Raw genomic sequence first — 16776 nt, 5'->3', positions numbered from 1 at the left:
ATCTCTTTTCATAGGAGGTGGGGGCAGCCAACATCCCAGAGTGGACAAAACTGCCCATCATAAGCAATAATTCCTACCACGTAACCAGCATAGCATCATTTTAGCCATTTGTCCATACTCTGGAGTCTTATGGTTTTTTTTCAGAAGCTTAATATTTTATTTTATTTGACTTGGGGTATCCTCTACCCAATTGTCCAAATTGTGCTCAGAGCATTCACCAGTCTATATTAGCATACCACCTCAGCTGAGGGGACCTTAGACCTGCCCCATAACTTAGCCACGCCTTGGGGAGTGACAATTAGTCCCAGGTAAATAGCTCTTGTTGCATAGCGTTGCTGGTCATCATAATATATCCTTACTAACCTACTTTTAGCATCTTGGGACCTGTGTATTGCCTGGAAGCATCTATAATCCCCTCCCAAAACCACATGCGCATGGGTGCCACATAGTGTGGAAAAATCATCTGTGAGCCCCTGAGACAGAGGTTTATTCTAGTTTTCCTTATCTTTTTAAGTCTTCTTCCCTTATGTACTCAAGGTAACAATTTTAGCTCCACCTGTCTAAAGCCGCACATATTTGCACTCACTAGGATCCTGTAAGGCTTCCTCCCATTGTGAATCTTCCATGTCTGTCTTTTCTACCATAGAGTGGTAGCTCAGCCTAATCAAATCCTTTGGGATCTTATTAACCCCTGTTTTGAAAATCAAAAAGATTGCCTTTTGAAAAGGTGATTCTGACATCACTCTGCTCCTGAAGTGTATCACATGGAAGTTTGGCATCATCCTAGATGTGGACCCCAAAATCATGATGAAACTGCAGGTATCAAAATATTTCCTTGGTTTCGAAACAAATACTGTAGATGCTCAGAAGACTTCATCACTTCTGGGCCACATACCTCACTTTATGGTGTGATCCTTATCACACCCCAACTGTACAATCCCTGCAGTCTATGCAGCTCCCTCAAATCATCACTTACCCATGGAGCTGGTAAGTGGCACTGGCTTGTTTTCCTATTCCATTTTTTTGTGACTATTCTCCATACCTTGACCACAGCTGTAGCTTTGGGTGGCGTGTTAGGTTGTGTAAACGTGCTGGGTAGCCAAAGTCATCCAGAGCATGAGTAGCAGGAGGGACTGCTGCAAGTACTCTTTTAAACTTCTCTAAACTTTATTTTTACATATTTTTAAAACTACTTTTAACACAGCTTAGCACTACTTAGACTCATTCATTATTGGTAGCCCTCACCTCTCATCTCTCACCTCTCGTCCTCATTCTGGGCTTCTCTCCGGTCTGCTGCTACTGCAAGGGTGCCGTTTAAGCGAAGGGAACAGTCCTCGAGGGTAACTTCCAATATGTCAGCTGCCACCATTTTGGGCAGCTGGCGTTCTAGTCTTTTTTCCCCACACTGCATCGGGCTCCCGCTCCTTACTAATCCCCCCCCCCCCCCTGCAGTGCACCTATTCAAACGCATGTTCTATCCCCAAGCACACTTCAGAACTTTGGGATTTTTTAGATTCCATAGCCGTAGCATTTCCTCAAGGCTATCGTATAACTAGGTGTAATAGCACAAAAAGGGAGTGGGGAGTAACAATTGGGACATAGAATCCTAAAAGAGTAGATATCTTGGACTCTTGTTCCACCCCAACAGAGGAAATGATAATATTCCAACTTAAGGCCTCAACAAACGTAACCTGGAAGGGAGCACTTTCTGCTCACTTTCTGCTCTTAGGGGACTTTTTTTAACATATTGATATATACCATGCGTCTCTTAGCAGAAATGGACTCATTGGGGGTCCACCAAATGGTATCAGGTCCAACACCTTCAGCTGGACACACTCTTGATCTAATATTTACTGATGCCACCAACCTAGTGGTAGACACTCCAGTCGCACAGGCATGGACTGACCACTTCTCCTTAGATTTTCACTTGGACATTCAGAAACCGAAGGGTGCCCTCCATCAGGCCATGAAACTCATTAGACTCTGGAGAAAGGTAGTCACTCTCCCCTCCACTTTTCTCCCTGCCTTTACTTCCCCTATCACATCGGACTATGAAGACACCAACCTCTTTTATAAAGCCTTTAGACGTCATCGGCCCGTTAAAAAAAAAAAATCCGAAAGGGAAAACTCCCCTGGTACTCCGACTCTCTAAAAAAGGAGAAGTCCGTAGTTAGGAAGCTGGAAAGCAAATGGTTGAAATCCAAATCAGAGGAGTGGAGACCTGCCTATAAAATAGCCCTAAGGACATACTTGAAATATTGTAACATTGCTAGAAGAACTCACACAGCTGAGAGAATCGTCTCTGCAAAAAACGTCTCCAAAGAGCTCTTTAAAATCCTTAAGGAACTCTCGAAATCCGAGCAATTGTAATCCTATAATACCCACCTCCCAATCACATTGCGATAATCTCGCTTTGCACTTTGAACAGAAAGTCAACAATATCTACAATTGTCTTGCAAATAATAACACAATATCTATGAGACTGGAATCTCAGGAAGTTGAAATTAACTCTCAATCTTCCACCCTTGAATTTTTCAATCCTGTTACAGAGGATCAAATACAGGCCCTATTAAACTAAATAAAAACGGCTTCTCTGTTGGACCCTGCCCCCTCACATAATCACTAATGTGTCCCCTATTTTACTCACTTCAATTACTGGCCTATGAAATCTCTCTCTTAAGTCAGCCACTATTCCTCAAATGGAAGACATCACACATCAAACCCCTTCTTAAGGAACCTAAGGTGGACCCTCTTGACATGTTAAACTATAGACCTATATACCTACTCTCTTTCATATCCAAAATCCTAGAGGCTTTAGTGAATCATCAATTTGTGTCCTATCTCGAATCCAATCGCCTGCTGGACTCCTCTCAGTCAAGTTTCCGTGCATTTCATAGCACAGAATCAGCCTTAATAGAGGTAATCGATACCATTAAACTCTCCTTAGACCAGGGATCCTCAGCTATGCTGATTCTCTTGGATCTGTCGGCGGCATTTGATACCATCTCTTATGAAATCCTATTGCTAAGATTAGGGGAGATCGGTATCACTGATTAAGCCTTGGAATGGATGGAGAACTATCTGTCTGAGCACAACCATTCTGTCCAGTTTGACAACTATCCATCCAAACCCAGGGTCTTGGACAAAGGGGTGCCACAGGGTTCAATCCTCAACCCCACTCTTTAATGTTTATGTGGCTCCCCAGTCAAAACTTATTAGGTCATATGGCTTTGAAACAATCTCCTATGCAGACAACATGCAATTGGTCATCACTATGGATCATAACCGGACTCTTACTAAAATTAAATTTGAGGTTTGCCTGCTAAAAATTGCATCTTGGATAACCGTAAACTTTCTGAAGCTTAACACGAATATAACCGTGATCCTACTTTTTGGGAAAGCCCACTCTGGTCGGCAGACTGGTGGCCACCAGAGCTTGATTTACCACCTACCCCTAACAAATATGTAGAGAACCTAGTAGTCCTCTTAGATGATAATCTCTTCTTGAGTGAGCATGTCAAAAGTACTTCCGGTCCTGTTTTGACCTCATGCACATGCTTAAGAAAGTCTTTCAGTGGACTCCTGTACAGGCCAGGAAAACCCTAGTCCAAGCTCTGATAATACGCTGCATTGATTACAGAAATGCCTTACTGGTGGGAATAAATGAAAGACTCTTTGCCAGGTGTCACATGGTGCAGAACACAACGGCACGCCTTATCTTGAACCTCCCCCCTCGCTATCCATCAGGACCTGTGATGCACTCCCTCCATTGGTTACCTATTAAAAAACGTGTTTTTTTCAAACTTCTCTGTCTAGTCTGCAAAAATCTGCACGTAAATGGACCATGTTACCTGAAAAATAAGCTACAGCGGTACATTCCTATCTGTCAGCTTAGGTTCAGTGATCTAGTATTACGCCCCAAACGCATTCGAACGCCCAGATTTGGGAGTCACTCCCTTTTATTCCTGGCTCCACATCACTTGAAGCAGCTTCCCTTGTCCATCCGCGCCAGTTCTAATTTCACTCTTCAAAAACTGCTGAAAACTTTGATATTTAACCTCTAACACTTTCATCACTTGGTGATATGTCCCCTGCTGCCATGGCGCCTAGAGATCTCTTCGCCCAATAAATAAAACAGATAAAATAAATAAATTGACTGGGGGCGATTGCTGCTATTGGGATGAGATTGCTCAGTCGTTAATTAACGTGGTTACCCAGTGTAGGAAATATACCTTTTTTTGGTGATATTGGCACACTCTAATCAACATATTTAACATACATATAAGTCCCTAGTATATGGTACAAAGTGTACCCAGGGATTGTAAGTTAAATGTCACAAGTGGACTGCAGCACCCATTGTCCCACCCACTACAGTGATAGTGCAAACATGGCAGTAAGCCCACCATTTGTAGCCCAGCTGTTGCAGTTTAAAAATGCTACTTTTACCTCTCAATCACCTCGACAGGCCAAGGCCACCTTTTTAAATATTTGTAAGCCACCCCAATGTAGGCCATGTTACCAGATTAGCATTGTTGACTAGTGGTCAAACGCGATTACCTGATGTAGAACAATCTTGCATACCCTGGATTCATGAACACAAACCTAGTGCAGTACATCACAGAAGAATCAAGGTTGACATTGTACAGTGTACAACGCCCAGCCAACATGTTCTACCCATTATGTTCCTAGTCCCCTTCGCCAGACCGAGACGTTTCACTGCTGGCACTGCAATTCTCTAGACTATCTTCCTCACGTCACCCAGAAATCTATTGCAGAGTGTGCCCCTCCACCCCCAAACCTCCACATCAATTAGCAATTTAGCAGCAGTTCGTGTGCGACAGAGCTGCAGTTCTTCGGCCTGTAACCACTCCAAGACATCTTGGATCCACCCTGGGGGCACTTACTCCCATCCATGTAATTGTGACCCTCCTCCTAGCCAACACTAGGGCCAGCTGTAACAAGCATTTACAATGCAATGGTTTCGCCTTTTGAAAAGTTTGAGCTATTGGCATTGTAAATGACAACATTTGTATTTATGTGTTGGGTTTTGTCATTTACATTGCCATTAGCTTAATCTCTCGCAATGTGAGACCTATTGTACCCTACGGACGAGCTCAACAGACAGCAATTACTACCACACCCAGAGCCACACACACACACACACACACACACACACCCACCCAGAGCCCCATACACACACACCCACCCAGAGCCCCACACACACACCCACCCACCCAGAGCCCCCCACACACACAAACCCACCCAGAGCCCTACACACACACCCACCCAGAGCTCCACACACACACACCCAGAGCCACACACACACACACACACACACACACACACACACCCAGAGCCCCACACACACACACCCACACCCACCCAGAGCCCCCCCACACACACCCAGAGCCCCCCCACACACACCCACACACCCAGAGCCCCACACACACCCACCCACCCAGGGCCCCACACACACCCACCCACCCAGAGCCCCACACACCCACCCACCCAGAGCCCCCCACACACACACCCACAGCCACACACACACCCACCCACCCACCCACCCACAGCCACACACACACACACACACACACACACACCCACCCACCCACAGCCACACACACACACACACACCCACCCTCAGCCACACACACACACACACACACACACACACACACACACACACCCACCCAGAGCCACACACACACACACACACCCACCAAGAGCCACACACACACCCACACAGAGACACACACACACACACACACACACACACACACACACACACCCAGAGCCACACACACCCACCCAGAGCCCAACACACACACACACGCACAGCCACACACACACACACACACACACACACACACACACACACACACACACACACACACACACACACACACACACAGAGCCACACATATCAAAGTTGCAGTTCAGCCAAACATGTTAGAATAGTTAAGGATCTCCTAATTGTATGGCTAATTCGGATCTAAACGCTAGGTCAGTGAACCCTCCCCAACTCTCCTTGAACCTCCACCATACATTGGTCTCAAAAAGGAACGGCACTAACCAAATGGACAAATAACCGTAGGCTTTTAACAGACACATTGACCTACGACTGTTGGAATGGAGAGTTCTGTAGGAACGTTCAGTGGAGAGAAATTGAAAGTTTCCACTCCGAATATAGAGATGGGGAGGTCCTGAACCAATCCCCAACATGTATGAGCGGCATTCATGGTGGAAAGGCAAACTAACCTGGGTAGAAAACCAGCTGAACATTTATTAAAATACATATTGCCCTCGTGATTCCCCCAAATTATAGATATGAGGACAAAGCTGTGAGTTGATGGAACTACACACAGCTCGATGCTAACACCCTCAAAAGCAGGCGTTAGAAATGTGTAAATTTGCTAATTGCTCTCCACGTCAGATGCCAGACTCTACGTCCGTGTAATTCTGTGTTACAAATTAAAGTTACATGGTGTTAGATCGGTTTAGTTTGATGTGAGCAAAGTAACATTACAAATGCCAGAATTCACCAGGTTGTCAAAAGAAAGCCTCGCCCAGAAACAACGTGCCAAACGTTACCTACACAGTCACTGAGGAAAAGAAGCCGGTCATAAACTGCAAGTTGACACCCACAAAATAACAGCTCCCGCTGCACAACTCAAGCAAGAAGAATGACCTGCCTACGATATCTACCAACAACGTATCACTAAACCCTGCCAGGAGCCCACATGAGAACGCAGAACAGGCCTCACTTAAAAGCAACTTAAAAGTGAGCCACGCGGGAGCCATTAAACATGCACGAACGGCTGCCTGGGAGGCTCCCGCACGATTCAACGGAAATCCACAACCATCCGGTGAACCGGGTAATAGTCATTAGAACATTTTTAATGTGTAGCCCCGTTCAGTGCCTCCCCAACTAACCTCAGACAAGATGCAGCACACTTAAAGAGAAAATGATTTGCGGCTTACTTCTGTGCAGGAAGGTGCCTCCAAAAAAACGAATGCAGGCACCACTGCAAAACAGCGCTTGAGTGTTGGCGCAGAAGGAATGCACCAATTATATGTAAATATGTCGCAAACCTGCCCTCTCCCTTATGCAGCAGAGTGCCTTGCGTGACAGTAAAATTAATCCGCCCCGAGTTCCTATAATCTCAAAGTTGCAGTTCAACCAAACATGTTAGAATAGTTAAGGATCTCCTAATTGTATGGCTAATTCGGATCTAAACGCTAGGTCAGTGAACCCTCCCCAACGCTCCGTGACCCTCCACCATACATTGGTCTCTAAAAGGAACGGCACTAACCAAGCGGACAAATAACCGTAGGCTTTTATCAGACACATTGACCTACGACTGTTTGAATGGAGAGTTCTGTAGGAACGTTCAGTGGAGAGGAATTGAAAGTTTCCACTCCGAATATAGAGATGGGGAGGTCCTGAACCAATCCCCAACATGTATGAGCGGCATTCATGGTGGAAAGGCAAACTAACCTGGGTAGAAAACCAGCTGAACATTTATTAAAATACATATTGCCCTCGTGATCCCCCAAATTATAGATATGAGGACAAAGCTGTGAGGGCGAGGCGGGTGTGGGCAGCCCGGTTTCACAGTGTGAGAGCGGCTCGAGTCAGAGCGGGTCACACGGGGCGGGCGGACACAGGACGGCCTCGCAGCAGTCCCAAGGTACAGGACGCACGGCTGGGGGCTCCAACAGCAGGGGGAGTGTGCCAGCAGTTTCTTCACGGCTCAGATGCAGGCGGGCACTCGGCTGGAGGCTCCAGCAGCTGGACTGTCGGCGGGGGCTGTGAGGCTCAGGCCGTGGAGGGACGCAGCGAGGCAGGTGCGGGGCGGCCCTGGGGTGACAGTGCGGCGGCGGCTGCACCCTCCACCATACATTGGTCTCTAAAAGGAATGGCACTAATCAAGTGGACAAATAACCGTAGGCTTTTAACAGACACATTGACCTACGACTGTTTGAATGGAGAGTTCTGTAGGAACGTTCAGTGGAGAGGAATTGAAAGTTTCCACTCCAAATATAGAGATGGGGAGCTCCTGAACCAATCCCCAACATGTATGAGCGGCATTCATGGTGGAAAGGCAAACTAACCTGGGTAGAAAACCAGCTGAACATTTATTAAAATACATATTGCCCTCGTGATTCCCCCAAATTATAGATATGAGGACAAAGCTGTGAGTTGATGGAACTACACACAGCTCGATGCTAATACCCTCAAAAGCTGGCGTTAGAAATGTGTAAATTTGCTAATTGCTCTCCACGTCAGATGCCAGAGTATACGTCTGTGTAATTTTGTGTTACAAATTAAAGTTACATGGTGTTAGATCGGTTTAGTTTGATGTGAGCAAAGTAACATTACAATTGCCAGAATTCACCAGGTTGTCAAAAGAAAGCCTCGCCCAGAAACAACGTGCCAAACGTTACCTACACAGTCACTGAGGAAAAGAAGCCAGTCATAAACTGCAAGTTGACACCCACAAAATAACAGCTCCCGCTGCACAACTCAAGCAAGAAGAATAACCTGCCTACGATATCTACCTACAACGTATCACTAAACCCTGCCAGGAGCCCACATGAGAACGCAGAACAGGCCTCACTTAAAAGCAACTTAAAAGTGAGCCACGAGGGAGCCATTAAACATGCACGAACGGCTGCCGGGGAGGCTCCCGCACGATTCAACGGAAACCGGGTAATAGTCATTAGAACATTTTTAATGTGTAGCCCCGTTCAGTGCCTCCCCAACTAACCTCAGACAAGGACTGCGTGAAAAAAAGAGAGCGGCCGCGCCGCCTCCAGCAACTATATACTATGAGCTTGTGACCAATCACAGGCCGTCAGCAGCCGCGAGTCACAGCACGAAGGCCCAGTGCGTTGCCGTCAATCAACCCAGAAACTCGTACAATTGGATAGTAAGACGCTAGTGAAGCTACTGCAGGCACGTCTTTCATGGATATAAAAAGCACCACGAGCACAGGGAGGGAAGGGGGCGGGAACGGGCACAGGACAGGGGGGGGGCGGGAAGCGGGAGGGGGGCGGGAATGGACCCGAGCCGAGCTCCAGAAACAAATCACTTTCACACGGGGAGGGGGGCGGAACGGACACACGGGGAGGGGGAGGAGGGGGCGGGAAGGCAAGATGAGCAACTGCACACGCACTTCCGAGCGGGAGGGGGGGCGGGAAGCGGGAGGGGGGCAGGAATGGACCCGAGCCGAGCTCCAGAAACAAATCACTTTCACACGGGGAGGGGGGCGGAACGGACACACGGGCGGGGGAGGAGGGGGCGGGAAGGCAAGATTTAACACGCACTCACCAGGGCTTCCTCCGGCGGCCGTGGTCGAAAAACGAAACTCCGCCCACCGCCGAATTAACCCCGCCCACCGCCGCATGACTACACAGAGGGAACGCCCATGGAAAAAATCTCGGGAACGCCCCCGAATCTGGTCCGTGAATGACGGACAGATCTCTGTTCCAATGGCTAGCCTCCATTTATGGAGCTAGCCAATGGAACAGAGGGCGTATTCCAAGAGTCCCTTACTGAAGACTAGAGATTTCTCTGGGGGCGGAGCTTACGATTCGTTCCCCAGGCGAAACCTAAAAAGTGGTACCACATCTTGCACTTCTTGGGCTGGTAACATTCCTCAACAAACTGTGTTGAGGAACTAGTTCACACACCAAGGCCGTGTTTCTCTGCAACTGTGTCACCACGTCTGCTCAAAAGCCCCCCCCCCCCCCCCCCCCCCCCCCCCGGCCTGCCCCATGCCAGATGCATAAAGTCTGCGTTCACAAATAATCATCTGGGGTTGGAATGGAGTTGAGCAGTTCAAAGGCAATTTGTCTGTTTTGGCATCTCGCTGGCAATGAGAAAATTGAAATGTTAACAGGACTCAAATAAGTTACTTTCTAAGCTATAGTTTGAAAAGAAAATCTACAACGGACCTTTGGAGCGTACATTTGCATCAAATATGTGCTGAAAAAAACACAATTGCTGAGAACAACAGCTGTTTGCGCTCTGGTTCGCCACTGTATCGATAGCAAAGGGGAGCCAATGCCTAAGAAAAGAACCAACTTACCTACCATAGGTACAGTCATGAGGGGTGATACCATGAGTTTTACCCGCACTGGGTGACACCAACCCTAGTGACGCCACTGCTCTGGAATGACTTCCTCCGACTCTCCTATATCAGCAGGTGTCTGGTACTGTTCAAAATAGTCAAAAGTCTAGGCATAAACATTGATGATGACCATCCAATACATCTCGGGTCTTCTTTGTAGTATCCTGCAGTTTTCAGTTACACTTACAGAGCAGAAAAATCAGTAGTCTCCGCTCTGATCTATACTAGAGTATTGCATTTAGTTCTGTTTAGATATAGAGACCTCTCTGCTATAGCTCCTCCAAATAAAACAAAATAAATCCAGTTTTTTAGTCCTTGGTGCCCCTCCCCCCGCAGTAGTAATACATATCATCTACTGTGCACTTCACACCTGCTCCTATCCATCATCGAATCGGTTTCAAACTCGCATGCTTATTACGTAAATTTTTCTATGGAAAGCTTCTGTCTTTTCTATGCAGGAAAGTCGCGATATATAATCCTGAATGCATTCTCTTTTCCTCCATTAAGATACTTCTTACTGTTTGTTGCTTTAAGGGTTAACCTAAACGCCAGTGATTTGTAGTTTTACTTCTGTTTGACCTTCACGTATTAGAATTAAAAAACTGTTGATCTTCAATCGACTTTGTTTTGACCCTGATCATTTGTGTTAGGGAGGATCTTAACCTTCCACTTACCAAACTAATTTTGTTATACAATCTAAATAGTTATTTGTTAATAACCATGAAACCTCAGGGTTAAACTAAGCTTTAGAATAACAATATAGAATAGACATTCAAATAATCTCGAGTGTCCTGAAAGAATCTAGAAATGAGATCCTGTCTTCACATTTGAGCACTGCATGTATTGCTTTGTACTCCAAACCTTAATGATTCTTGGAGAGAGACATTGAACATTCCATCTGTTATTTTTTCAGTTGTTGGACTTTTTTAAGACAAAAGCAATGTGAAATAAGGTGGTGGGGATAGGGTGTGGTCGAGACACTGGCTGTACTCAGTTTATCCATATATTTTCACTGCTATTGCAGTGTTCAGTACTTTCCAATGGCATGTACTAGCTCCCCCATAATGACAAGCATTTGAAAAAAGCCGGTAGGTCTGGCGCTGGCTGTCAGCCTTTTGGCCTCGTCGGCACTGGTTTTGTTTTGTCATTGTTTCTGCAAAACTGGGCAAGCTGCCGGGCTCTAGTCAATCTAAAAAAATATATAATTGGCTAGAGGCAAAAATATTTTTGGGTCTCAAAAAGCGTACATTGCTACGAGCGATCCAGTCTGGGATGATTTGTGCGCCTAAAAAATAAAATTACTATGGTAATCCTTGGCACTCAAGGGAACAGCTTTGTGTGTGGAGGTACTCCTCATGAAATTGAAGAATGAAGCAATTTACAGTGAAGGAAGCCAGTTGCTGAAGTAGGCTGGCCCATTGTGTCCAATGCTGTATGCAGCAGTGTGCGGAAGAAAAATGAGTGACACAATACACCATTGGATGAAGAAGACAGGTTGAAAGCTCCTGCAAGTATACTATACACAATGTTAATAAAATCAAAAGGCCTTGGCTAACACTTGCCTAAAAAGAGGGAGGAAGGGATTGTTTTGAATCACTACTGTGTGTTTCAAATTATTTTTGAAAGAACATTAATTTTAAAATGCTGCTTACTTTTTGTATTTGCTGGCCCTAACTTTGGTTGATTTTTATTTTTCTGTAACCGCGTATTTCCATTGGAATATTTTGAATTGTCCACATAAGTCTAAATTGGGTGAGGCATGATTTTGTAGAACGGTACTTTTGACCATTGGTGTCCTGCATTTGTATCACAGGATACATAATGTTGTTAAATATAGGTATGGGCTGTGGGTGGGGAGGATAAAACACAAACACATTGAGGTACTTTGTTTCATTAGCATTTGCAAGTAAAACTTTGTTTGTTTTTACTCATACCCATGATTATTGGCTCCAAAGCTGAAAGAATGAGGGGTTGGTTAGTCGAAGTAATCCTTGTCCGTTTTATATTGTTCAATGCATTGGGACTTCTTCATATGGAAAACTATTTTGTATGTAAAGGAAAACTTGGTTAATATGGATTGTCAACGATCCAATCCATATGTGTAGACTTTAGAGTTGACAAGCCTAAGCAAAGGAATTTATGAAAGTTGTAGCGCCCCCCTTGTCTCTTGTTAACGGCATTGTATGAAATTTCCATGAGATTTAGAAATGCATAGTTTTGTTACAGCTTTCATTTTTCCATAAATGTATTTTTCGGTTTGTAGCATGCAGCTTTTTTCTCCATGAAACTTTTTTTACTCTGCTTTTTTTGCACATGTGGTTAACTGGGGTATAGTTTGCAATTTGTGGCCATGTGAATCTGCCAAATACGCTTTTCATCAATATACTTTATTCGATATAAATATCATTAAAGTACAGACATACACATACATTATGACAATGAAACAATAATATTTAAAAGGGACGATTTGTAGCTATTTCATGCAGTAAAAAATACACAATTAAAAGACATTAAAAAGCACATATATACAAGTTAAAAACAGCGTATTTAGGCATCTCTCAATTATTAGCAATGGTACAATACAAAAACTCAATTCCAGTAGGCTCAAGCATTTTTGTAGTTTAGCGACTTAGAACGGCAATACCAGGCACTTGATAAATATTTAGCTACTCCGCATACAACAACTAGAGAACTTGTATCGGTTAGGAGGATGCGAAGATCAACTCTAAAGTCTCTGACTCCCAACATCAAGCATACCGGTTTCAACCATTTTGCTCTCGCCTTCTTGTATGCTTTACATCCAAACAAGAAATGCGGTAAGGATTCGTTTTTACATGGGGAGCATGGGCAAGTGCCATCTATGGCCCGCCTTCCTTTCCAACCCTCCACAATTTTGTTTAGTGGAAGTGTCCCGTATCTCATTTTTAAGAAAATGGCTCTATCTTTAGGTTTTTGGATGAAATCTAAGAGGGGTTCAAACCTCATGATGGGCTTATGCTCTAGGAATTGAGCAGTTAGAGCTCCCTGTGTGTTCCTGAGTTCCTCAGTCTGGCACCACTCCCAGTACATTTTCTTAATTACTTGTTTTGGCGGGGGGGACTGTGTAGTCCTAAATTCCGCCAAACCAAGCTTTGTGACCATCTGTTTGAGTTTGGTTAGCCACTGGATCTTGTTCGCACCATTTAATGCGATAAGTTCGTCCATTACCAAGGCGTAGTTTGCTAGTTCTTGGGTCCTCCGCAGGCGCACCCAGAACAGCAAAGGACGTAGACGAACTATATCTAATATCGATTGTTTGCCCAGATCATCAAGAAGAGGCTTCAAAGGGGTGGAGGTGGGGAGAGAAACTAAGTCCTTTGGAAACTTATTTTCCGCTCTGGTCAGATCTATTACATTTTCACTACCCCAAAGTTCAGATCCATAAACTGCAGATGCCAGTGCTTTCCCTTCGTAAACTACAAACGCAGGGGCTATGAGCCTGCTTGTAGACATGCGCTGGCTCCTCAGAATAGCACCAGACACTCTCTTCAGATTAATCAGCATCTTGGAAATGTGCGAGTCCCATTTCATTTTATAATTTAACCTAATTCCCAGGTAGTCAAAATTCTCAACCACTTCCAGGGGTATCCCATCAAGAGTAATGTTAATTTTATTTGCCTTTTTTGAAGGGGGCAGGACCATTAGCTTAGTTTTAGATGTGTTAATGGTCAGCCCAGGTTCCTCACAGAACAGACTGAATCTTTTCAACTTTTTCTGGAGTCCTGAAGGGGTTTTGGGAAGCAAAAGCGTATCGTCTACGAAGAGGAGTGTAGGTGTTTTTTCTCCCGCCAGGACCGGGGCATCGGCATTGTCCTCCCTCAAATAGTCTACCACCCCATTAACAAAGAGGGAGAACAATGTCAGGGCCATCACACAGCCCTGGCGTACTCCTCGATTCACAGGTACTTTCTCTGTTAGCTGCCCCTGCCTACCCCATCTAATCTTGGCATAGTTATCTTGATGGAGTTTAGCTGTAAACTCTAGTAGGTACCGCGGGAACTCCATGTCCAATACGCTTTTGAAAACATTCCTTTGCCAAGCTCTATTTCTTTGGCACATCATAATGGGAATTTGAAGGCTTATGTTTCTTGTGGCACAAAAACGTTTACAACCAGATAATGAATGGACTTGTATGTCACTGCTCTTTCTGCTTAATTACCGGGATTCACTTTCTGATGGGAATTGGTGATTACTTGACTGCTTCACAGATGCCTGTTCAGTTTCTTTTTGAGAAGGAGTAGGTTTGGTAAGGTATTCATTTTTAAGGAGCTACCAATGTTTAAGGAGTGTGGTCCCTAACACAAGCTCTTGGAGTGCGAGGTGTCTGATTCTTTTTAGGAATAACAGTTTTTATTTGCATTTAGTCTATCATATACTCTCGCTAACTACCATCCGGCTGGCGAGGAGTTCAACAAGTTCTTAGCAAACAGATCCCAAATAACCCTCCCATCCCCGAACGCTCCAGTCAGCAGCATCTGGGAGACCGCTTCAAGATCAGGTTGCTGTCCTGGCCCTCTCGGTGGCAGGGTTCTTTGCCATAAGACTAGAGTGCATGTGAATGTAGCCCAGGGTCAACCGCTAGTGTAAAGTTGATCGTTCACTCTTGGAATCAAGCCTATTATACATAAATAGAGTGGGCACATGAGTTGTCTGACTTCCTTTCATAAGTAACTCAAGTCTGACCATTCCGTGTCCAAGCCTTTGGTTTGTGTTCTAACAAAGTGCACCAGATTCAGTGTTCCAGTCCATATCGAAACTTACCTGTAGCTTCCCGCACAAGGTCAAAACAGATTGGATTACTGACAGTAATAATACCACTATTTGCTTCACAACCTCTCACATACATTAGAATGTTCCAACAATCATAGCTTCAAGGAAGCCAAATGGCCAAGACCATTGGGGTACAATGTAATTTCCTTATTGGATGCAGAGGACCTACTGCAGAGCACATCCTTTACCATGGTTATCGAAAGGAACCAAAAAATGCATTTGTTCAGAGAAACCTTCCCTGACTTAAAAGAACAAGCTTGGACCAATGCTTCTCATCTGGAGTTTTCAGTTTTCTAAGGTTTCTCATTCCAGTGGGACCAACCTTCCTCTCAATAAAAGGGATCTATTCTTGACCATCTCTGAAGAAGACACTCCTTCAGAGAAACGTACACTAGTTGTGTTGCTGTCAAGTGGCTGAAAGGTGAAGTGTGCGTTGTATAAAACCACACATAGTCAATACATCGAACAGGTTGTGGGCACACATTTTCTTTGGCGAGATTTGGAGCTAATTTTCAAACAGTATCTTATGGGTTAGAGTAACCTGAGTGATTCCAACTATGTCCTTCTAAAAGTCATTCAGAGAGAAGTCTACTTGAGCTGGTAAGATTGAGGCAAGTCTGATATTAATGAGTCTGTAAGTCATTTAAGATGTACCTGATGGTTTCCAAAATCAGAATTTGCTCTGATATTATGTAACTTGCATTTTCATGTACAACAGTTGAAAAAACCTAACCAACTTTATTACTATGCTCTAAATCATCAATGGCTTGTCTTCCTCGGAGTCCTGTCTCTGTTGCTTATTTCTCTGTTATTGTTATTCTCTTTTTGAAAGAAGCAGATTGCAAGAAGTAGGTTCAGTAGTGCTTATTGTCAGGGGTGTGCCCAAGTACATTTTGCATATCCTTTCTCAGTGAAGCAAAGATGAACAAATTAATGTTCAGTTTATTTGTACATTTCGGTCTTATAATAGTGAAGTGATCTTTATTGAAATATGTGCATTCCTTATACTTTGCAGTCAATAGATGGAATGCATGAGAAAGCAATGGCTGAAGAAATGCACTGTGCCTCCATGAAGAGTACCAGCATGAGGCCGCCTCACCCTGGGATGGGTCCACCTCAAAGTCCAATGGACCAGCACAGCCAAGGTAGTAGAGATCTTTGCATTTTATTTGCTTGCTATTCATTGTCTAATTTTAAAAGGTATGCAACTTGCTATCGCTGACCTTTATTTCAGAGAGATATTGTAAGAACTTGAGTTATTAGGTGAGAAGAGGAAGTGCCCATCTCAAATAATAATAATTCACAATCCTTGCCAGAGTGACCCACTAACACCACTAAATAAACCTGAGCTATGGCACAGAGCAGACAGACATAACTTAGAGGTAATGTGTAAAGTTTTTATGCAGTCCTATAACAGTAATCAAGGTGAAATGCAAATCAATAAATATCCCAAAACAAATAGAAAAATAGAGTAAAATGTAATAATCAAAATGGCAAAAAAACAATAAGGGGAACCGGTGACATGAATTTTAAAAATGTTTAAATATAAATAGTGCAAAGACTCCCAAAGTGCCAATGATAGTCAGTGGTCATTGTTGATGCTGATCACATTAGAATGTGGTTCAGATACACTAAAAAGGCTTGTCCTGGTCAAAGATTTTACCTTTTGACTTTAGTCTTTTAAGACCCAACTACCTCACATGTAAATTTTTAAAGCCCCATAGGGCCTGAAGGGAAGCACTTGGAGACTCACAGGGTGGTACGCAGAGTTCAGTTGCCACTGCTCATCTGGGCAGGTGCAAGTGAGGAATCTTGGCGCTATTGTATCACT

The 16776-nt window shown here is 44.4% G+C and overlaps 1 protein-coding gene across 4 annotated transcripts in view; it reads left to right on the top strand.

The window, feature by feature from the left end:
* SMARCA2 (SWI/SNF related BAF chromatin remodeling complex subunit ATPase 2) overlaps nt 1-16776 on the top strand; it is a 1892118-nt gene that overhangs the window by 137959 nt on the left and 1737383 nt on the right. For all 4 annotated transcript variants that reach the window (XM_086961220.1, XM_086961218.1, XM_086961217.1 and 1 more), the window contains exon 3: nt 15961-16090. In XM_086961220.1, the coding sequence (XP_086817346.1) occupies nt 15961-16090 (130 nt within the window). The remainder of the gene's footprint in view (nt 1-15960; nt 16091-16776) is intronic.

The sequence above is a fragment of the Lissotriton vulgaris genome, chromosome 3_1 (genome assembly GCF_964263255.1).
Source record: "Lissotriton vulgaris chromosome 3_1, aLisVul1.2, whole genome shotgun sequence".
Classification (NCBI taxonomy): Eukaryota; Metazoa; Chordata; class Amphibia; order Caudata; family Salamandridae; genus Lissotriton; species Lissotriton vulgaris.
The sequence above is the reverse complement of the archived record's forward strand: the minus strand, read 5'-3'. Positions and strand labels throughout refer to the sequence as shown.